Source organism: Achroia grisella, unplaced genomic scaffold (assembly GCF_030625045.1).
Source record: "Achroia grisella isolate CSIRO2021 unplaced genomic scaffold, CSIRO_AGI_Agris_v1 utg853, whole genome shotgun sequence".
NCBI lineage: Eukaryota > Metazoa > Arthropoda > Insecta > Lepidoptera > Pyralidae > Achroia > Achroia grisella.
The window spans coordinates 1107465-1131276 of NW_026713043.1; the positions used below are offsets into that span (position 1 = coordinate 1107465).

General features: G+C 33.6%; 3 protein-coding genes across 3 annotated transcripts; 1 reads left to right on the forward strand and 2 right to left on the reverse strand.

The window, feature by feature from the left end:
• The first annotated feature begins 5029 nt into the window (after positions 1 to 5029).
• LOC131852503 (forkhead box protein J1-B-like) lies at positions 5030 to 8160 on the forward strand. The gene is made up of 3 exons (XM_059203171.1): positions 5030 to 5295; positions 5455 to 6141; positions 7107 to 8160. The coding sequence occupies exons 2-3, from the start codon at positions 5482 to 5484 to the stop codon at positions 7602 to 7604; spliced, it is 1158 nt and encodes a 385-aa protein (XP_059059154.1). The 5' UTR covers positions 5030 to 5295; positions 5455 to 5481; the 3' UTR covers positions 7605 to 8160.
• Positions 8161 to 13510: 5350 nt separating this feature from the next.
• Positions 13511 to 17921, reverse strand: LOC131852504 (glucose dehydrogenase [FAD, quinone]-like). Its single transcript, XM_059203172.1, has 3 exons — positions 17690 to 17921; positions 15595 to 15797; positions 13511 to 15075 (listed from the first exon to the last, which is right to left on the reverse strand). The coding sequence occupies exons 1-3, from the start codon at positions 17832 to 17834 to the stop codon at positions 13630 to 13632; spliced, it is 1794 nt and encodes a 597-aa protein (XP_059059155.1). The 5' UTR covers positions 17835 to 17921; the 3' UTR covers positions 13511 to 13629.
• A 294-nt stretch (positions 17922 to 18215) lies between these two features.
• On the reverse strand, positions 18216 to 22516 carry LOC131852510 (geranylgeranyl transferase type-2 subunit beta). The gene is made up of 6 exons (XM_059203179.1): positions 22273 to 22516; positions 21146 to 21263; positions 20225 to 20318; positions 19832 to 20002; positions 19232 to 19385; positions 18216 to 18611 (listed from the first exon to the last, which is right to left on the reverse strand). The coding sequence occupies exons 1-6, from the start codon at positions 22464 to 22466 to the stop codon at positions 18341 to 18343; spliced, it is 1002 nt and encodes a 333-aa protein (XP_059059162.1). The 5' UTR covers positions 22467 to 22516; the 3' UTR covers positions 18216 to 18340.
• Between the last annotated feature and the right edge of the window lie 1296 nt (positions 22517 to 23812).

Sequence of the window (23812 nt, forward strand, 5' to 3'; positions counted from 1 at the left end):
CAGATCAGTTAGCCCATCGTGGCATATTCACCAGGAATTTAACATAATGGTTTCCATGGTATGGGGAAACCGCGTGGAGTTCAACTGGACGTGGTACATTCGCGTATTTTCTACGTTTGTTTATGTGATATTATCTTATCTGTGGTTTGGTGTTGATGGGTTCTCAGCTTGTTCGCCAGTCAAGTTATAGGTATATCGACGGAAATAAAACGGAATTGTCGTAACTTGAAAAACCCAAGTTTACAAACCGTTACAGAAATTCATAACTCATATATTTATCGATATTTATAAAACTAGCAAGCTTATTTGTATAGGTTATTTAGGATAGGATTTTAGTACGGTAAAATAATCTATTTAGAAAGATAATATTGTGTACCTAATATACTAAAAATAAAGTAAAATAGAAGGTTATCAACCTTATATTTTTAGAAGTTGTGTAATCAGAAGAAACTATTGAGTTTTTTTATTCTTTATAGCACAACAAAAATGGTACATAAGGCGAGCTGTATGGCTTCCTCTACTAGCTAACTTTTAGGTAGAAATAGAAAGCGTTGTAGCAATCATGGCGACAGTATCACAGTTATTTATATAACATATTATATGTTATATAAACAACATGTACAATTATGTTATTGAGCGGAGCGATCTTAAAGATAGATTTGCTCTCTTTGTAATGATGCTCCTCGGAAGCAGCTTGACCGATCGAGACCAAAATGTCATCGAATTTCGATCTTCGGGCCACCATCGTTTACCAATAAAAAATAATCGGATCGGTCAAGACCGAGTTTTTAAGAATAAACGCAACGCAACATGTGAGCTTGTGTAAACGACACACCGTTAACAAACCTAGTATAAATCTATATTCGATTAAAATATAAATCAAGAAATTTAAATCGAATGTATTTAAAATATACACATCTTATTTAATAGTTAAGTATTAAATAACATATGTTGGTAGTTACCAACCCTATGCAAGTTGCAAGTGACGCTTTCTAGTGAGGGCGCTTGGCCAATTGTTCTACTGATTAATTAGTATAAAGTGTTTGTGAAGTGGAAAATTTATATCGACACTTGAAGGGCTGGGGGTGGACAGGTCGGACATTTGTGTAGCCGTAATGTAACGTCATGTCATACATGTTTTTACACTGTTTAGGTTGCCTGTCAGTTCCGGTATAGACAAATAATATTAAAGATAAACAATATTAATCTATTCTTAATTTGACCACAGACTTTAACAATAAACAAAAGAGTATATATGCATGGAAGTGTGTGTAATGTCCTTTTTATCGATTTAGTGTATTGTTTATGCATAATTAAAAATATATATATTACCTAGTATTCTGCACTACCTCTCTATATAAACTACAAGTGTGCGAAATTTCATACTGCGTAATTTTCGTATGTATAAAGTTTTTGCTTCACGTATAGGCATTTGGGTATAAAAATAATTATTTATTTTTTTGGGACGGTGTGGCAAGTAACTTTTCAACCCGCAGATTAAAGAAGTAGGTTTAATCTGTATTTGAACTAACTAAGCTTTCTTAGGTGATGATGGAATGGTAATACCCGTGGCCTAATTTGGATCTAGGTTTAATTCCACACCAGATTTTCGTCCCTTTGTGTTAATATTGATGACGTACGCTGTTTCGGTTGAGACTGAGACATGAGCAATGAAGTTACGGAGGCTTAACATCTACATACATCCACATATATGAGAAGACTACGGTTACCACTTACCATCAACTTGTTTGTCATTACATAGTATAAAACAAAGTCGCTGTCGCTGTCTGTCCCTATGTTTGCTGAATTCTTTAAAATTACGCAAGGGATTTTGAAGCGGTTTTTTTAATAGATAGAGTGATTCAAGAGGAATATATATATATACATTTTCTCCGGACAATTCACACAGCGCCATCTATAGTCCCAAACTAAACAGAACTTGTGGTATGGGTATTAGACAACTGATATAAATATAGTTTTTTAGTAAATAGGTACATAATACATAGAAAGCACCAAAACCAATACAAAAAGTCATACACATGAATACAAATGCTTTTTACCGTGCGAGGAATCGAATCCGCGAACTTCGGAGAAAGATGGTGTGTTAGGTTGACCTCCACGCGATATACTCAGGAAATCATCGTGATAAATTTCTCTTGATTTGTCCTCATGACCTCATGTTCATCTAATCAACCTCCATTGGTGCTCTGTCAGCCTAAACCGTTTCCACAGACGGCGTAGCTATCTATTTAAATGAAATATTCTATATTCAATTCTCATAATCTCTGACATTTCATGGTTGTTTCTCGAAAGTCACCGATCCTTTCGATAAAAACGATAAAATATTCCCCCGTAGCGAGTCGCGTGGCGCTCTGTCGTATAGTGTAATAACGACGCTCTATTTGGCGGGAAAACGTAGGTACCACCCGGTCCCGGGTCCCGGTCCCCGCTCCCGAATGCACTGTCCCTTATTATAACTGTAATTATTGTACATTCGAACGGAAAATTAAGTGGTATCTACTTAAAAATATGTTTATTATCTTGTATTACATGTTTAGATGCAAACATGCGTTTTTTTATATCAAGATCTCTATAAGTGGAGGTATCTTGATGTACCTGATACCTGTAAGCAGTATGTATGTAAATAAGACAAATATAACAGGGATTGTTATAAAAAGAATGCGTTATAAAATACTTTTATAATCATAGGGTCATATATACAAATTTATTACGCGAAGATCGAATTGCGACTATTAAAAGATAAAGCAATGTGTTCCTTATGGGTGATAATAGAATGGTGCACTCACCTGCGCTAACAGTAAACGCTTGGCACCAGTGGACGATGATCACAAATTTATCAAAAATTTATTTATGACAATGATTTTAAGGGGACCGCATGGAGGTCGACCTGATATGGTACATTGTTAGCAATGTGGTGAGTGTTCCCATTCATTACAAACAATCCCTCACCTCCCCGAAGCAAAATTGTTAAACTGCTACATCACCAAGACGTAGATATAAATATGTAATGAAATTTTATACGGTTTTTTACAGCATAGGAGACAAAAGAGCTTAATTATTTTTTTTTATTTAATAATTATACAATCTAATGTTATAATTATCGTTGTGATATAAGGTGAAGTCCTGCTCCCTGAAGGGTAAGTAGTGCTCATTCCCTAATACACTATAGTACTAAGTGACACGGCGGAGGGGGGGGGGGGGATAGTTAGTAACGTGGATTGATGATCTCATTGCTAGCAATGTACTATGTCAGGTTGACCTCTACGCGCTTCCCCCTGGAAACCATCGCGATCTTAGTGAATTTGTCACGATGGGCTAACTGACCTGACCTCATGCTCATCTTTTCTCCATTGGTGCCCTGCTAGCGTAAATATAGTATATATTGTTGACCTTTAATTTTACACTAAATTTAAATATATTTCATTATATACACAAAGGTAAGTAAATATTAACATACGGAAACAACGTGTTTCTCCGTTTCATTATAAGACTTCTTTATCAGCCATTTGAAACCTATCTTTTTACACTCGGGCCTTGATTTAGACATTATAGACAATTCACTATTTGCCTTTTTATATAAATAAGGTCCTGCAAATAGAATAAACCTATTTATAAAAGTTAATTAATTATCATTAGTTTGACAATAGTTTTATTGCTGTATATGTGAAATATCTACATCAATAAAGGGGACAATGAACCTTGGTCTAAAATTGAAGGGTGGAAAGATCATTAGTAGAAAACTCATGTACCTCAACTTAGTCAAAAGGCAGTTTTCTATAACGGTCATTGCTCTTGCTACAGTTCGTTGTGTCCGTTTTGATGCTGACTGTACCTACACAGTAGGCCTATCTATGTAACAAGCGAGTAAGTTCAGGTCTAAGAACAAACAAATATTGTTAGTTACAGATATAATACAAATAATACAATAAAATACATAGATATACCTTGGTAAGTACATATATTAGGAAATATTATTGACGATTTTGTTCCATAAAAAAACCTTGTATAAATTTACATTATGTACATTGCTAGCAATGGGATAGTCCACATTACTAACAATCCCTTTCCTTCCAGTCTTGAGTTTTAATTGTTACAAGTTCAAATGGATTACAATTATTTGATTGTAATGACTAAGCGGATATGGAATGCTTTGTCCAATGCAAACATGGGGATGGGGCGCCAATGTCAACATTGAACGAGTACTCTCCTTCAGTGGTAATTGGAGAGCTTTTCACGTTGAGTATCGAACAGTAGTGTAGCTGAAAATCATATTACTTTAACGTATTAATAACTTATTTATTAAAGTAATTGATGTTTACATTAAACAATTTTATGACAGAATAAAATTGTTTCAAGATTGCTTGGTACGAGTGTAAATATAATCTATTGTACGGATCTTCAATTTTTTTAAAACAATTTCTAGCTCATGTTACACCCCGTTAATGTAGCGTTTTGAAGTCTGTAAGATTAAAAATTTTGAGTAACCCCTAATAAAAACCTCTAATAATTTGTAGTTATCTGGATCATGTTAGGTTTCAAACAAGAATCTGTATCAAAATCGGTCTATTTGTTTAGGAGCTATTATACCACACACATACCTATATGTCAAAACAAGACCTCTGTGTCGGTGGCTAATGAAACATTTTTGAGTTAATTAGGTATAGCCAAAAATCATAGCAATATTACTTCGGATATTTGGCAGTTTTTGCTTCCGTGGCGCTGGTGTCGATTTCCCCTGCCGTGTGACTTTCATCGTTAGGGACTTGACTCAGTATAAAAGTTTCACAGATTTAATTAGTCTGCATATTTTGTGAATAGTTGGTCAGCTCATATATATTAAGTACATACAAGTATATATAGAGAACCTATGAGTGCCTACTAATAACCTATGCATTGAGGAAGTACCCGCAGTGTCGTACCGTCTTCTATGAGTAACTTGATAAGGCTACACACTTGATAACCGTAACTAATTGTCCGGAGCTATCGTCGATGCGGGCCAGCCGCGGTCTTGCGGGCGGAAAAATATCGATCGTACGCCACACACCTGTTCGGAACAATGGGCCGTGGGGCCCGCACCTGCCCACAACCGCGCTCGCAGCCGGAACGCGCGCACATACGCACCACACCGACCACTCGCTCCGCGAATTCGACCCAACCATGAGCGGCGCGGGGGGACGCTGACCGTCGCGACGTCACACCGGCCTTGCGCCGTCGCCGATCGATTGCCGTCCGGCATCTTGGATGGTCACCGTCCGCAGCATCGTCTATCCTCAGGTAACTAACGCAGCACTTTTGTAAACTCTCGCCAACTTTTCTAGTGCAATTCAAAATTAAATTAAAATTGTGGTGTCCAAGAAAATATGTCGTCTTATGATAATGGTGCTGATTCATGTTTGAGGTGACTCATCATTTTCTATGTCGCAACCTTTTCAGGATCGGAAAGCTATGTAGTTGGGCATAATGCACATAACATCGGGCTTGTCACCAGCGTCCGGCGAAATGCTGGACACATCTATGGACTTTTATGGAGACGCAGGAGAACAATGTGGAACTACATATTTCGCTGTGGACCACACCGTTCCAGAATCTTCTCATACAGTTGAGATTGAATACATATACGAACAACCTGAAACTTACTCTCAAAATAACATAGAAGAGCCAAATAATAGTGACGCCCAAATAGTAACAACTTCTAAGCCAGAAGATGATCAGCAAGACCGATTGTCCAAAAAGATACGCACAAAACATAAGCCTGAAAACCTTTCTGTAGATGACACAGAGACAGATTTGACTAATTTGACATGGCTTCAAAATATAACGAACATAATGGCAGTGCCGCAATTTCCCATATCTCCCATGTCGCCTAACCCACCAGTGAAAACGCAACCACAAAATACGAGGTTGCAAAAGTTCAATCAAACAATAGCCAAATGCCAGAAGGACTTCATGGAGAATAAAGAAGAATATCAGTCGAATAGTGAGAAGAAGCCTCCGTACTCATATAGCACGCTGATCTGTATGGCGATGAGGTATAACAATGACAAGATGACTCTATCAGCTATATACTCCTGGATTCGTGAGAACTTCAAATATTACAGGAACGCGGATCCCACTTGGCAGGTTAGTTGTTATCTGTATTAGTATATGTATGTGATACGGTAGTGATCAGGAAACCCCAACAGATTTAATAAACGTTGAACGACATAGTAATCGCAGATAAGATTAAACCTAATTGGCAATAGGGATTGGATTATTTGAGTGCTTAGGATTAAATATTGCATACTTTGCATAATTTGGAATATATTCTTAACTGAAACAAAGATAATTAGCTGTATTTTTATTCATAATATTTAATTTAAGAAGTAATGAAAGTGGTTAATTATAGGTGTTGTGTAGTATAGCTGTTTTATAGAATTTCATAGTTTAAAATAATATTTTTTTGAGAGCGTTGTCATTTCAACATACAATGCAAGATACTGAGCTCGAATTGACGAATGATATTCAAAGACATAAAAACTTGTGTGTTTAATTGTTCTTTTATACTACGATGGCGGCAAACAAGCATACGGTTGTTACCGTAGTCTAGTCACCTGACCCACTAGGGGTGTCACGTGCGTTGCCGATGCATAACTTACTTAGAAATAGTATTTCTAACTAGTTATAAAATCTTAGATGATGGAAATTCCGATAAAAAAAGCCTGATTAAATCCGGAAAGTTTCTAGTAACATTTGAGTATGATTAAAGTAATTAGTGTTATAATTTCGAAATAAAGTTTGAGTTTTAAGCATCATGCCTGAATTGCTTAATCAATTATTATGAAATTTGGTATGAACGGTTAATCTTGGAAGCTAGTATGTCATATAGTTGACCCAATGTTTGTTTAGTAAAGATTGCTTAACGATTAAAGCGTCTTTTGTACTAATTATTTTTTATTATGTTACATGATTCTTTATTTTATATTGGAGCCACAGTTCCAGGAACATAGGAACTGTGGCTCCAATATAATATTTTTTTGTATAATATTTTTACGAAGGTCACTGTACTCACAACAATAATAAGTTATCAAAATTAAATTTCGTTTCAGAATTCCATACGTCACAATTTGTCACTGAACAAAGTATTCGTAAAAGTGGCCCGCTCTAAGCACGAACCAGGGAAAGGTGGATTTTGGAAGCTCGACCTCGCCCATTTAGAAGGCACGAAGCGTATTTCAAACAGGCCACATAAGAAAAAGAAAAATAACCCAGTGGGAGAATCGAAAGACCTAAAAATGTCAGAAGAAAAAGTGGCTGTTGCTAATATTCCACAAATCGAATCCCTGGAAGTTGTTGAAGAAATGGCCACGGATATTCATAATGTAGTGACGTTACATCTTCCTGAGTTTACATTAGGAAGTGGCATACAATCGATATCCGATATAGACTTGGAAACTAATATAGGGGCAAACGTGATAGTAGAGCCTGTTGCTCCACCACCCCTGATTCCAGAAGATGACATAACATCTTTACTTTTAAATCACACTGATTGGGACGATCTTCAACTGGACATGTTCGACAACTATCTGGATTCTTGTTTCACGTAAGATTGTTATTTAACATCTGATAATTGTACGTTTTGCGCCGACTCAAGATAGGTTTAGGTTTGCAGTAAATATGTCTTTATCTATTGCGTGTGATATCATAATTATTGATAAGTATATTGTCCCGGTGCGGGATTAATTACTCGAGGTAGACTTTGCAAAAATTCGTCTGCGAGGGTGCCTCAGTCTCAGCTATTTCACTTGCCAAGCAGCTTGTTTGGTAAGCTGCTTCGGTTGTAGGGAAAGAAGGTAGAAAGACAGTTAAGAGGCATGATATCATAGTTCTCCGGAAAGGGAATGCATGACCGGTATCGCGGCGTCACATGATTGTTATAAAGGTGACGGTTACCACTTACCAGATGGACCGTCATTTTTTTGGCTATTCCTATGATATAAAAAAACCCACAAAAACTCTAAATTCGTACTATTGTACTTTCAATGAAGTATTACTATAAGAAATATCTAGTCAGAAGGCTTTTGCGAAAGAGTATATTTAAGTCTTACGATAAGCTTAAATTTTTAAGTTAAAATTTGTCAATATTAGATATAAATGTAGGTATTAGATGATTTGCACAATTTTTATTAAAGAACAAGAGTTCTCAGAGCTTATTATTAGCAAGGAATAGAGGAAAGAGTATAAAATACTGTCAGCCTCATTTTATCAAAATTAATGTAATTGCTCAACACGTAACGCTCAGTAAAATCGAATGCAATAAAATTTATTTACACAATTACTTATTCAAATATATTATCACAAAATAATTGGAAATATGTGTTCGATTGACACAGAATAAATTATAAACTATATGTCATTAGGTATGAGATAAGGTTGAGATGTTCTGAAATATTTTTAATATAATTGATTTGTCATTGCTGTATATAATTTTGACGAGTTTACCGCTCAGTATTACGACGTACCTATAAAATATCAGATAAGTATTAAAATAAGTGTGGCAATATTTATTAAAAGTATAGTTAGTGAAAACATAAAGCATTATCAGACATCCGTCCAGTATTGTCGTACGCAGTTACTGCGTTTAAAATTTTGCTCAGCACATGGTGTATTAATGAACGAATTTTAGTAGCATTACGTTTTGGATTTTTATTGAATTAAATATTGAGATTGAATTAAGATTGGAGAGTTGTGACTATAGGAAGTGTTTTTGCACAAAATTCGATATACTGTTTCATTTTTATTTATATATTTACTATGAATAAATATATATTTAGTATAATTAACTAAAGTCAAATTACGCGTATTCTTCCGTCCACGAGTGTCTTAAAATATACGTGAATTTAATTAAAAAAATTAACGAATCAATGAAACAGAACTAGAGCTAAATATGACTTATTCTATCATGCTTTCAGGATTTTTAAACATGAGTAGTTTTAGAAACGTATCTAGCCTATGAAAACCTGCAATTGTATAATAAATATGTATTCTGAAATGAAATTATAACGTTCTCAAAATGTGTTGCCAGTCTGCATTTAAATGACAAAAAGTGTAATATTCGGTCTGTTTTAATTAAATGAGGCATTTATATAGGCCTGTGGATATATGTAGACGATTAAAACTAAAAAATATATAAAATGTGTATATTCTTACATTGTATTGCCAGCATATTTTGCTGCAAGTATTTTAATGTAAACACTTATGGTATTTACGCAAACGAAAATTGTGCGTGCGTTATAGATCTTTACTAACATGTAAAAAACTTAGTGTGACTTTCTAATATTCATTAAATATTGATAATTGAGATATTTGACTACAGTGGTCTCGATTGTATTATGGCTCAAATGCGGAAAGCAGAGTTTAATATATTGACAATTTTAAAATGTTTTTTGTTTTAATTTAAATTTGGATATAAGTGGTTTGCAATTATTCAAATTATTTCCATGTGAATAATTCCCGGATCAATAGAATTTTAAATTTCTGTAGTGGCGTAATATTCGTAAAATATTCATAGCGACTAATGCATAATTAATTAGTCCATATCAGTAGGTATCTAACTGTTAGACAATTGAAATGCTAAACATGTCTAGTCATTATAATGTTTGTAATAAATGTGCTAGAATTTAGAATATGCTAAAATTAGGAAATTATTGTATTATTTATTTTCTCTTATTATTTTTTCCCGAAAAATAGTCACTACTATTGAAATTGGAACGGTTGCAATAAAATCAAATTCGAATGTATCGGATAATGCTCGATTAGTATTTATAAATCGATTAGTAATGGCCCAACTATTAAGATAAATAAATAACATTTCAAATCTGTATGTTTACAACACAATTGAAGAAGAAGTCAAATTTGATAATAATATATAACAATTTTCCAATAGTTTAAGTTTCTGATTGTAATACATACTTCGTTATATATGTACCTCTATGTATAGTAGATGATAAAACTTTTTAATGGAATAAATCTATTGAAAAATGCTATATTTGCTTTTAATATATATGGTAACAGACACTGTATGCAATACCTATCTACAATAAACGTTTCAATTAGGAGAAATTTAATTTCTGGCGGCCATTACTATTGTGCTTCATTTTGGCGGGAAATATCTGTGTAGACGTATGAAGTCGTTTGGTAACGAACAGATATTTTTTTCAATAAAAAAATCTTTGTATAGGTCTGTAATAGTATTAGTAGTTAATAATTATATCATATGTATAAGAATTTTCATGAAATGTAGATAATTACATAAAATGGTTGTTTCGGTAACGAGGCTCAAAGTGTCTTGTAAGCAATTTCATGTTTTTAGAAGTGTCCTTACTACTTTCAATAAAGTTTTAAACATAATTGTCTGTTTGATTTATTTAGTACCTATTATTAGTGCTGTAAGGTACTAATTATCTTTTATACAATTATGAAATCGATATTATTCTGACGGTGGTCAAGTAGTTTAGCATATACGAGGAATCGTACCCGCGACCATCGGAAGTAACTTAGATTGTGGAATGAACTACCTGCCGAGGTTTTCTCGAAAGACTACAGTATGGGGTTTTTCAAGAAAGGTATATTAAGATTTCTTAAGGGTTGGCAACGCGCATGTGACACCCCTGGTGTTTCAGACGTCTATAGGGTACGGTAACCGTTTACCATCAGATGGGCCGTATGATTGTTTGCCATCTACGTGGTATAAAAAAAGTAAAGCGGACTTCCGATGGTCACGGATGCCTTTCCTCGCACGATGCTTACATTTGTAATCATGAGTATAATTGTATATTTATAGAATACTTTGAAATTAAATAAGTTAAAACGAAATTTGGAGCATCAGTTAATACCGTAATAGTACGGATACCGTGATGCTGTGACAATCTAGTGACGGTAGTTCAACAAATTGCTGGCACCTACCGACATTGACAGCGCTGTACTCCTCATCGCTCATGGCACCACGTCAAGTGAGAAACACTTTATTTTTCGCGACATAATTCGTGCTAAATCCCGACTAATTATATATATAAAAAGTGGTAATTGTCAAACGAAAAAGGAACAAAAAGAAAATAATCATTGATAGTATTGTTCATAGTTTACGGGTTTTTGTGGTATCGACAAATTAAATAGGTAAGTAATTTATTCATTTAATATAATAAAAAATATTTTAATATTAATACTAGGTACAATAGTACTTATAATGTAAAATTTTGTGTAATGTTGTTTGTCCTCGAAGGAATCCTAAACTACTGAGCCGATTTTGAAGAAAATAGACTTTCATCAAAAAAATGTATATTTGGTACGTCTCAAAAAAGATTGTTATCTACACCCTTAAATTATAAGTTTCTTAGATATTATTTTATGATTAGGCTTTAAAAAAATATTGTATGTCTTTTTAATAGCGATATTAATTTATATGGCAATACAATATTTTCCGAGCGGCTTGTCATACAGGGTAGGGTAGACTGTACTAGACCCCGTGGATGATGATGATGGACCTATCGATTCAAAGCAGCGGTAGGCGGTCCACTCCACGAGTACCAGAATGGCAGCTATTAGGGAGAAATGGCGAACTGTCGTAAGGCGGATAACATCTGCCTCTTATTGCACTAAATAATGCCCACGACCGTTCTGTCAGGAGCGTATCGAATAAAACGATTATTTAATTTTACTAGTAATTTTTATTAAGTATATTTGTTTCTTTATTCAGTTTCACAAACATTTAAGTTTATTCAGACACAATAAAAACAAACATTGTAATCCAACGGGGCACATCGAGGCAGTGTATTCAAGATATTGGCAACGTTGTCTCTTTGAATAGTCCTTTCTACCTTCTGGGTAAAGTATCTGGGAATAGTTTACTAGTAATTATATAAATAGTATTTAATCTACACTTGTAATATTTCTGTCAACACTCGACACCCTTCCATTATTACGTATCCAGATAATATAGAATTAAGTTCAGTGTAAAGTCAGTCCACGTTACGACTCCGTGTCGAATGTACGCGTTACTAATTAGCCCTGTATAACACTATCTAATAAACTTACTAATATAAATAACTCAAAAGTGACTGACGTAGTGACCTATCAACGCACAGCCCAAACCACTGAACGGATCGGGCTGAAATTTGGCATGCATGTAGATGTTATGACGTAGGCATCCGCTAAGAAAGGATTTTGATTAATTCTATCCCCAAAGGGATAAAATAGGGGATTAAAGTTTATATGAAACTTTGTCAATTTTAAACCGATCGAGCTGAGACTTTGCATGCATAAAGCTACTATGATGTAGGCATGTCCTACGAAAGGATTTTGATTAATTCCACGCTATACGGGATAAATTAACGCGAGCGAAGCCGCGGGCAATAGTTAGTGTACATTAAATAGTATAATTATTTCACCGGTATACTAACTACCTAGATATTACATTAAACAATATATTATGTAGCGACACCTCATCACATCATATATTACGCTATATGGAGAGGTGATGAATGAATCACAGCGCAACAGTATCAACCGATCAACATTTCACTGTTATGTGCGGCTCTCTCTCGGATTAACCATGTCAGGGTCACTAGCTAATCCAATTCTTAGGGCTTTAAAAAGTATTGAAAAAGAATTTTATTTGTAAATAATAGCCGTGCCGTATATAATATAGTGTATAAGCTATATTACTGTAGTTTCATTAAAGTGCATGCAGTGGTTTATGCGTGATAGAGTAACAAACATCCATCCATCCTACATCCATACACACAATTTTTTTCATTTATAATATTAGTAAGAAAATACATAATAAAATACCACAGGTAATTCGAGTGATGCCGTTAAATAGATTTAAAAAAGAAACCAATGGCTCGTTAAAAAATGCTGTTACTCTTTGCGGGAATTGACCTGACATCTGATATTATTATTTATAATGTTATTTAATTGTAAAAGTAATTGTTATGAATTGTAATTTGCATGCCCCCTGAATATGAGGCGAACATTTGTAGTATTGTTGTAAATGTTGAAGCAAATAAATTATCTATCTAAGATATATTGATTGAATATTTTATATAACTTAGATAGCCTTCTCAACCGTTTCAAAATCATCAGTTGTTGCAAGTTGATGATTAATATAAAATTAGAGCTATACTAGTACCAATAATATAATAAATATGGAAATATTACATCAACTGACAGCATGTGTCAGAAAAAAGAATACAATACTTATTGTCATGGGCGATATAAATATTACACTTAAAATTTTTAATTTTTAATTTCTTTTGTGACTGTGCGTAGTCCTTAGACGAAAGACCCTATGCAATTGTAGTTATGGTTAATTCGACCATGCATAAGAGAAAAAACTATTCTACATTACCAAGCCTGATATGCTTGGCACGCTAAGTTTTTAATGAAACTATAATTTCTGTTGCACCGATCGTTTCTTTAATTCCGTACCCATACCCATTCAACATATGTATATTTAATATTATTCGTTACTATTTGTACTTCATTTTAAAACTTAAAATTAATAAAGCTTATTCTATTGTACTTGTTTAGGAACTATTGAATTAATAATTATTATTTAGTATCACAATTTGATCATAAATAACACATCTTATGTATGTGTTCATATATAAAATCATATTTAGGACAAACAATATTTCTACATGCTTTTGTACTAATATTTGGTACAATATTTATGTCAAAAAAGACACTGGCCATCATAGCTATGGCTGCATTTATATTACCACTAGGTAAAGTTGGCAACACCGAGCCATCTGCTACAAACAAATTATTCACTCCTATAACCTTAAATGATGTGTCAACCACACTGGTTTTAGCATATGGGAACCCCATAGAACAAGTACCCACTGGATGGTAACTTGTTAAAGTCAACTGTTTTATATAACATTCCCAATAATTATCTGAGAATACTTCATAATCGTTACACCCGGGAAATGGTATTTCATTTATAGACGCTCCAAGGCTCTTCATCGCCTCCGTCTCCAGAAACTCTTTAACCAATTTCAAGCCTTTAATTAACAAAACTCTATCATTTTTATCTGATAAATATTTTGGATCAATCATTGGAGGATTAGTGGGATCTCTACTTTGTATTAAAACCTCTCCTTTGCTCTTTGGATGTAATACTATTGGCAGAATTGTTGCTGAGTGTTTGTCATAGGTTTCTGCAAAATAGTTGGTCCACACTGTAGTGTTAATACCTAAACTATTTCTAAAATGGCTACCTTTGTCTGACGATATTCCAACTGGCAACACCATGAATTGCAAATCAGGACTTTCTCCATTCGTCGCCAGAAAACCAATCACTTCGCAACCTGGCGTCGTAAATGGTCCTTTGCCATTAATAAAGTAATTCGCTGCATGCAGTAAATTCAGCATGTTAATAGTGTTAATGGAAAGCGATTCATTAAATAATATTAAATCTAATCCTGTTGCAACATGGTCCTGTAAATTTTTACCAACAGGTAAATCAGCTATAACTGGAATATCAAATGATTTTAATAAATCGGAAGGACCAATTCCTGAAAGCTGTAGTATTTTGGGTGTGTTATATGTTCCACTTGATAATATTACACCCTTTTTAGCATATACTTCTCTTTTACTGCTGGATTTTAGAAGACTTACTCCATAAGCTATGTTTTCTTTCACCAAAACTTTTTCAACTAAAGCATTTGTTACTACATGTTTTATAATATCTATATTATCAGAGGAAGACCACCTTTTGCCTTGTGTTTGGGAGACTATACTTCTCCTGAAGCCATGTGCGAATTCTGAATGAAGTTCATTATATCCTAATTCTTTTGCAGCATCCAGTACAGCATCTGTCATTTCACTTTGATACTGTATTTCATCTAGGTTCAATATGGTTTCTTCAATAAATTTGAATTGATTTTGGAAAAATGTATGATCATATTCTCTATGAAACCAGTCAACATAATGTGATATATTACCTCTCACATGAACCATGTTGTTAAGTTTTGATGACCCTCCAAATATTTTTCCTTGGAATAACTTACATTTCTGAAAAATATAAAAATTCTAAATTATACCAAATGTTTATGCAGGTATTAACCATTAAATTGGAAGACATATTTTCCTTAAAACTTAATTTAAGGTGTGTGATTTAAATTTTAATAAGCAATGTTCTTCTTAACAGTTAATTTTTCAAAAATTTCATAAAATTGGTTCAACTATTTAGCTGTCATAAACAATCAGATAACATAATAAAATACCTGTAATAAAAATTTGTTAAATGAAACTATAGCTACAGCTAAATTAATTAAAATTGGTATTCATCTTCATTCAAATGAAGATGAATACCAATTTTAATTAATTTCAAAATAGAAATGCTGGAAGAATGATATAGCTATAGTTTAATTTAACAAATTTTTATTATAATACAATTATTTTGGCATGATTGTAGTATAATAGTATTAATAATATTCTTATTGGTAACTCTACTACTAGTCTACTAAATTAATTAAAAATAAACAAAAAAGAGTCTATGTGGACCATATGGATTTATAAGTAAAAACAAACCTTATGATTAAAAGCATAACATGCATTGTCCTGTGGCACAGTCTCATACTGCCAATCATAAATGGATCCATGCAACAGGGGTCCAAGTACAGGTATTTCGAATAATACATTCCCCTTTCCCCCTGCTTCGACTACAATGAAAGTATAATTTGTTTCCGTTGCTAGTCTATGTGCTATCACTGAACCTGCAGTCCCGGAGCCAACTGTGAACAATTTATTATGCATCTAGAATAGCATCACATAGGCATAACCATTCTGGAGAGGTAATATATAATACTTTGATATTGTTCTTATTTTATAATCAACTGAAACACATCTTACAAAGAAAACAGGATGGCAGGTAAAATAAATGTAAATGAGGTATCCACACAAATAAGTTTCTACAAAATCTATCTTGTTGAAATAATAATTAAAGATAGGATGATGCTGTCCTTTCACCTAACTCAAAAGAACATGTACTTTTTTATTTTTTTTTTTATTGGGTTGTTTGGGCTATTGTCAGATGTGTAGCACCTGTAGCACTGCGACCTACATAGATCTATTGTGCTCGCCCTTTTCAGAGTTCGCTACCTAGACCCGTCAGGGACAAGAATTGAAGGATATTCTTAGGAGCGATCGTTTTTATCTCCTCGGGAAAGAGTGTAAACTTTCCAAAGGAGATATTTCGTTTATGCATGAGTGGGCTACAACCACATAGGATGTGAAGCGGCGTTTCCTCTTCAGTTTGGCAGAATCTGCAGATACTTGTCGTGCATAGGCCTAGCTTAGCCATATGCTTGTTCAATTTGCAGTGTCCTGTGAGGGCCCTAGTCATCATGCATATGTTGTTTTTACTCAATTGCAGTAATCTATTGGAGTATTTGGTCGAGAAGCCCGATATAAGGTCTTTTGAATGTATTAATCCTGGCATTTCTTGCCAGTGATTCAGTGCTTCTCGTTTGGTTATTAATTTGAGATGTCCCAGTTTTAGGCAACGAGGCACACCACAGAAGGGTTCGGGGCCCAGTTGGACGGTTTTTGCTCCTAACTTTGCCAGATAGTCGGCATTCTCATTGCCCTCAATATTTGAATGCCCGGGGACCCATCTCAGTATAATATTATTTCTGCTTCCTACTTCATTTAGTAGCAGGATACAGTTTCTAATAAGTTTAGAATGGATTTCGTACGAGTTAAGTGCTAGTAGAGCAGCTTGACTGTCCGAACAAATGTATATGTTCTGATTGATGTAGTTGAGGCTTAGGATTACTTCCAGACATCTAATTAAGGCGTAAGTCTCTGCCTGAAAGATTGAGGCGTATTTTCCTAAGCCTATATAGTTGCAGATTTTGGGTTTTACACCACATATTCCACATCCTACATCATCTCCTATTTTGGACCCGTCGGTAAACCAGACTAGGTCATGCTCTGAGTGAGACGGTGTATGGTTATTTTGCCATTCGTCTCTTCCAGATATTTCGATTTTGTAATATTGTACAAAGTTACACTCTGGTGCCATGTTGTCTTCAGGCATTCCCAGAATAGGATCACTCATAATCGAGTCTTCGAGTCGAGTCTCGAACATGTACTTACTTATATTAAGAAGCATGAACCATGAATGTTTTAGAGCAAATACTATGGTCATAGGTTGAAGGGAAGTGATAATGAAGATAACTTTTCCTATCTAGTAATATCTGATCTTTTCTTTTTATATACATAATAGAGTATCAGATCGCCTATTGACGATAATTACTGAATATTTTCTTTGCTGATAAATTTACCATGAAAAACTTTCCTTGATAAACTTGTTACGATCCTTCTTCTACTTTTATCTATTCTATCCTTCTACTTCTTTTATATATTTTTTTTTAATTATTATGAATTGTTTTTGATACAATTATGGTCTAGTTATTATAAAAAGTAATTAGTCCATCAAAAACAATTAATGTAGTGTGATAATGTTTGTGTAGATTAAAATTGTTAAGAAGATTGTATTGAAATGTCTTCACAAACTTGATTTTATAAAATTCATGATTAGTAAAATTTGCTACTCTATAGAATAAAAATGTAAGCAGTAATAGTACAGGACAACAATAGTAATTATTAACATAATATTTACCTATAATAAAGTCATACTCAGACTTAATGTCCTGAGAAAAGGTAGACCAGAAAACATCAGTGTAGTAAACGATGTAAATATATACAGTAAACGATTTAATGCATATACTTATGATAATAAACTGTAAATAATGTAGCACCATCATTTTTGTTCAGTTATACATAACACTAATTATTTTACACAAATAAAAATTGTAATATGAAAGTTCCATATTTTTAGGTTATGTTTACAATTTGTTACTTTTTTTTTATTATGGCGACATCTTGAGTGAAGTAAAGAATCTGTTTTCATACAGCTATGTAATATTATGTTATCTGTGATACAGCTATTTTTACAGAGGTCATAAAACATTTTTATGATTATTTTACAATCCAATCAATAAAGGTTTATTCCTGTGTTCTTTCTATTTATGCAATTGGTTATATCATATTTTTATATTGTTAAATGTAATGCGATTTTTGTATTAACTTTATGGTTTAAATTATTTGATACATGTGTCTAAATAAAACTGCATAAATTAGGTAAATCATTTTATTGAATTTTATCTTGAACAAAATTATAGACAACATACATTGTATAAAGAAAATAATCGTGATAATTTCCTGTATTTGCAGGTGTATATTTGAAACTAATTTAATAAATAAATACTGTTCATACATGCAATATTTGCGGTTCTAATTTGAGTCTGTCGATAGTCTCTTGAGGCATACAATACGTTGGATTCACTAGTTTGATTCTACTATTCCCTAGTAGAGAAAGTCCTGCTAAACCGAAAAGTGTGTGGAATGGATCTGGGATGTCGCCAGGTCGGTCGCTGAAGCCGCCTGTCTCAGCATCTTGGCACGCTAGGATGAACTCTTCTAAGCTCTTTTTGTCTACCCAATGTATCCTATTGAGCATTGAGAGAGAAGACATAACCCACCTGGAAGGTGAAAAATATTAGTTATTTTCATACACCATTACCACCCCTTTTCATCCCTGGGATGTCACAAGAGTTGACTTCAGGAATAAAGCACAAATTTGAAGATACAAGGTTTGACATATTCTGTTGTTCAGAGGCGAAACATGAGTTGCAATATGGCTATAGACCCAATAACGCCAATAGAGAAGGTTGTGATGCTTTCAGTAGCGGTGGTCAGGTTTCCGCCCTGAATATTTGTGGTCTCACACATGCTAATAGTATCGGAATAACATAAAATAATATAAATCTATTAAGTACTAAAATTTTACATCAAGTTGCCTAAAACGAATAAAGATATTTCGATTTGTGATAATCTGCACAAATCGAAATATCTTTATTCGTGTAGGCCTATTATTATAGACACTTGTAAGAAAAAATTATGGCTAAATAAGAATTCGTATTTGTATATCGTAAATAAGTGTTCGTATCAAACAGGACAAGCTCTTATTATTTTCATATGATATATATATCATAATTCCATGCAAAATATAGTTGAGAATGCCACATGCAATTAAGCTGGTAAAGTGTACATTTATTTTAAATAGTGCAATATAGACTGAATATAATAATAAAATATTAACCATGAGTAACAAAGATCTGGCAGTTTCTCGGGTCTGCCATTGAGTCCACCACTGGGCAGTTGTCGTTCGCACAGCCACCACGCCAGTTCATCAGCATGAAGCATATCCATTCTCTTGCAAATTGATAATGTCCCCACGCAGCAGTATATCAGTCCTGAATCAATTATGCATTTCTTTAAATAATAATATATCAACATATATGGAGGCAATAGCCCACAAATGTCAATAATAATAATATCACTATCATACATACCATCCAGTTCCAATTTAAAAAGAACTTGTGTTATGAGTAGGTACTAGACACCTGGTAGAAATACTCAGATATATTGTTTTGCAAATACATACATATTACGAGTATACATGAAACAAACCATCATCTCAACTCATGAATACAATTTTGTGTACTGTGCGAGCAATCGAACCCGCTACCATTTGAAGCAAGTGCTAAACCGAACTAAACTAAATATGGCAATAAAATTATACATAACTTTTTTAAGAAGCATCTCAAATTGAATTAGATCAGAGATGTAAAGGGTAAGCTTTTGGCCAGCAGTAAGACAAATTTTCTTTTTCATAGTAACCCTGTTAATATAATATTACCTGCATGACTTTCTGATCCTGGTCTAGATCCAAAGCCACCATCAAAATTCATACAACTGAGTACAAAATCAACAGCTTTATTTACATTAATGGCTTCCAGTCTTTGCAGTAAAGAGAGACACATCACAGCACAGAAGGAGAAACGAGTGTCCACCTCTCCCCATTTATCACCTGTTTTAGAGAAACAATATTGTATAGTAATTAAAAAAAAAAAACTTGTAGTCAAGTAGCAAAGTGTCCTATATGAACAAACACTTAACTTTTATTACATTCTGTACATTCTGGGTATGTAAGATAAATATACTGATACCCAGATATAATATGGTAAGGTAAAAGGTAGCCTTAATGAAAAAGTATTATATTTTTATCATAATTAAAAAAAACATAGAATACCGAAAAAGCTGCCATCCTCTTGTTGTAGGGATGTCACAAATCTAACAATCCCGTCCACATCCACTGCATCCATTCTGTCATACATTGCCAACACCTATAACAAGTAATTCATATTGTATCATTGGATGCAATAATTTACCTGTGTTTAATGCAGACTGTTTTTTTTATTGGATGAAAATGGAATGTTGTTCCCCCCTGTGCTAACGGTTTTTGCTGGTGGGGCTCCAATGGAGAATGATAGGGTGAGCCTGACCTCATGTTAGGTCAGGTCAGTTAGCTCACCATGACAAATTCACCAGGAATTTATCACTATGATTTCCAGGGGGTACCGCATGGAGGTCAACCTGACATGGTACATTTCTAGCAATAGGGTCACATCATTTCTAACAATCACCATTCCCTTGGAGGCTGTTTAGGCATCAGCATCTGTTACAAGTTTCAAATATGCCACATTTTTTTATCTTTACTTTTTATGGTAATATTATTATTTAAGCTGTTTTTCCACATAAATACAATTTAAAATTTATATTTCAGATTAATTTGGTTTCTTCATATATGATCCCCATGTTGGTAAAAGCCTTATGGTAGTCTAAGCTAATTTAAAATATCTTATTAATATTATAAACACAAATGTTTGTGAGTATGGTCCATCCATACACTTTTACACAAAAAGTAATATAGCTTATAAATCAGAATAACATATAGGCTTAAGTTTCATGCAGGTGAAACCACAAGCACAGCTAGTGTATAACAAATTATAAAACCTAATAAAGCAGTTTTTAATTGATTATGGTAGTATCTGTATTATATCTGAATACATACAACAGCAGTTCTGGTAACAATATAAAATTGTATTATAAGTAGCAAAGAGCCTAATGGGTTAAACCCAGAAAAAAATATTTGTTATATAAATATTTCTACCTGCACAGCACTCAAAGTGTACAGCATGTGTGGATCATGTCCTATACTAGCTGATATACCCCCACTTTCCTTGTCTTGACAGGATGTAATGAATTCTATTATATCATCTTTTGGCATTCTGTAACAATAATGTTAAATTTAATATCAATTGAGGAAACATTCAGCCTAACAGATGGTTATGATGATGATGATGATGATGATGATGATGAATATTGAATAAATAGTTTTAAATTTTGATATGGATCACAGGATGATATACTGCGCCAACCTCAAATCTTAATATGTGAAATAAATGTGAAAGTTTGTGACTATGGATGGATAGATGGATGGATGTTTGTTACTCTTTCTTGCAAAAACTACTGAGAGGATTTTAATGAAACTTTACAGTAATATAGCTCATACATCAGAATGGCTAGCTAATCACAGCTAGTATTGGTATAAAGTTTATGATGATAGTTTTAATTATAATACTTATAAAAGTTATACATTATATTTGGTAAGGATAATAAATTTTGTTTTATACTAGATTTTAGTAGAAAGAGCAAAGGAGTTAATGGTATTGATAATGACATCAATCAAAAATAAAATAATTAAACATACAGATTGAAACATTTGTGACGAGGGAAAATTGTATGATATGAAATGATCGGAAAATTTCATGTCATTGTCGGTTCAACGACAGACTCATGCTCTCGCTCTTTCACTTGATTAGTTAATTTACCAGTTGAATACTTCCAACTCGAGTTGACAGAATTTAATGCGAGATAACTCGAATTCTCTGCAACTCTAGTTATCTCGAGTTGACACATCTCTAGTACATGTTCATTTACTTCATTTCATGTTTATCTACTTTGTATGGTATGTTGTATTCTGGTTCCACATATAACCTCTCGTTTGGGCCGTATGCTAAAATACTTATTTTAGTGGTACATCGACCTGCACTATTGGGTTAGGTCAGCGACAGTGAAGAATACAAAATTAGGTCAATTAGGCCATCATGGTGAATTCACCGGGAAATAACCATGATGGTTTCCAGAGAAAAATGTGTGAAGGTCGACCAGATAGAGATTAGCAATTGGGCCACCAATCTCCATAACGAACAATTATTAATTTGGTTTCGTGCCTACCTGGAGGATTGTCCCATAAGTTCCATAGCTGTTAGACTCCAGTAAATTCCTGACATCCGTAAGTACTCCGTCATACAGAACTCGAAGTCATCTTTGTTTAGTCCATATCCCGCTAGATAGTCTGAATGCTTTTGTAAAAGCAGGGTTTTTGGTCTGTCCTCTTTGAGGATCACGTCTTTGGTATTAAAAGACATCTAATATGTTTATAGTTAACTGTATAGAAAAAAATTCAATCAATGAATTTGAAGTTTACTTAAGAATGAGACATACTTTTAGCTTAAATATCTCTTAAAAAATTAAGGAATATGCATATTAAAATGACAAACTAATAAATCGAATTTGACAATATGAATTGAAAACAATGAATATTTGTGTTAGTTGATTGACACTGATTGTTATAGGTTAGTAGGCTGTCATTATTCTCTCTAACATATTTGACGAAAAAGCGCGGGAAACGTTCGAAACGCCGGGAGTGTTTTTTGGATTTCTTTTTGTTTAATTTAATTTTACTATATATAAGGATTAGTTTTATTTATATATTGTAGACTAGATTAATTGTTTAATTATATATTTATTAATAGTAGTAGCAGTTGCTGCAAATATTGGTAAGTAACTTTAATATATAATATTTATTGAGAATGGACCCGCCTATAGACCCTGGGGGAACAGTCCCCCAGGTGTCTGCAAATATAAGTATTCCATTTAACAATTCTTTTGATATTTTATGTGAATCTAGTATGGATACTGATGGGTCTAATATTACAACCACAAAACGTAAGCGAGTAAGGGGCGAACGCCGCATTTGCAAACACTGCAATAAAAAGCGTAGGAGACATCAAAAAGGTACCGAGACAAAATTAAAAGACAGTGACTGTCAATGTGTCGAAGAGGAAAAAAATAATTTAGAAATAATACCTGTAATTGACAATCAAAATTCAGATGTAATACCAGTAGTTGAAAATAATAATACATCCAAAAAAGCCACTCCTTCACCCACTTCTGTAAATAGGACTTTGTACAATACTGAAGATGTAGCACCTTTTGTAGTTCATGTTAAAAAAAATGAAACAAATCCTACAGATAATGTAACATTACACCCCATCGCATTTGGTCGGTTTTTACATACAAATAAGATTTATAATGTTGTGAATGGCAGCCTCAAAAGAATAGGAAGAAACAGATTGGCTCTTGCTTTTTCAAACTTTTTAGATGCTAACTCTTTTTTAAACCACAGTAGTTTAATTGCCTATAATTATAATGCATTTATTCCTTCTTTTAATGTGACCCGCATGGGTATTGTAAGAGGTATTCCTAAAGACTGGACAGATGATGAAGTAATTAGCAATATTTCAGTACCTATAGGTTGTGGAAAAATTTTAAAAATACGTAGAATAAAAAAAAAGACTATAAATGAGGGAGAAACGAACTTTATTAACACTGAAACAGTTGTTATAACATTTGATGGGCAAATTTTGCCAAAAAGAGTATTTATGTTTTATACATCATTAACTGTAGATCTATACATTTATCCAACCATACA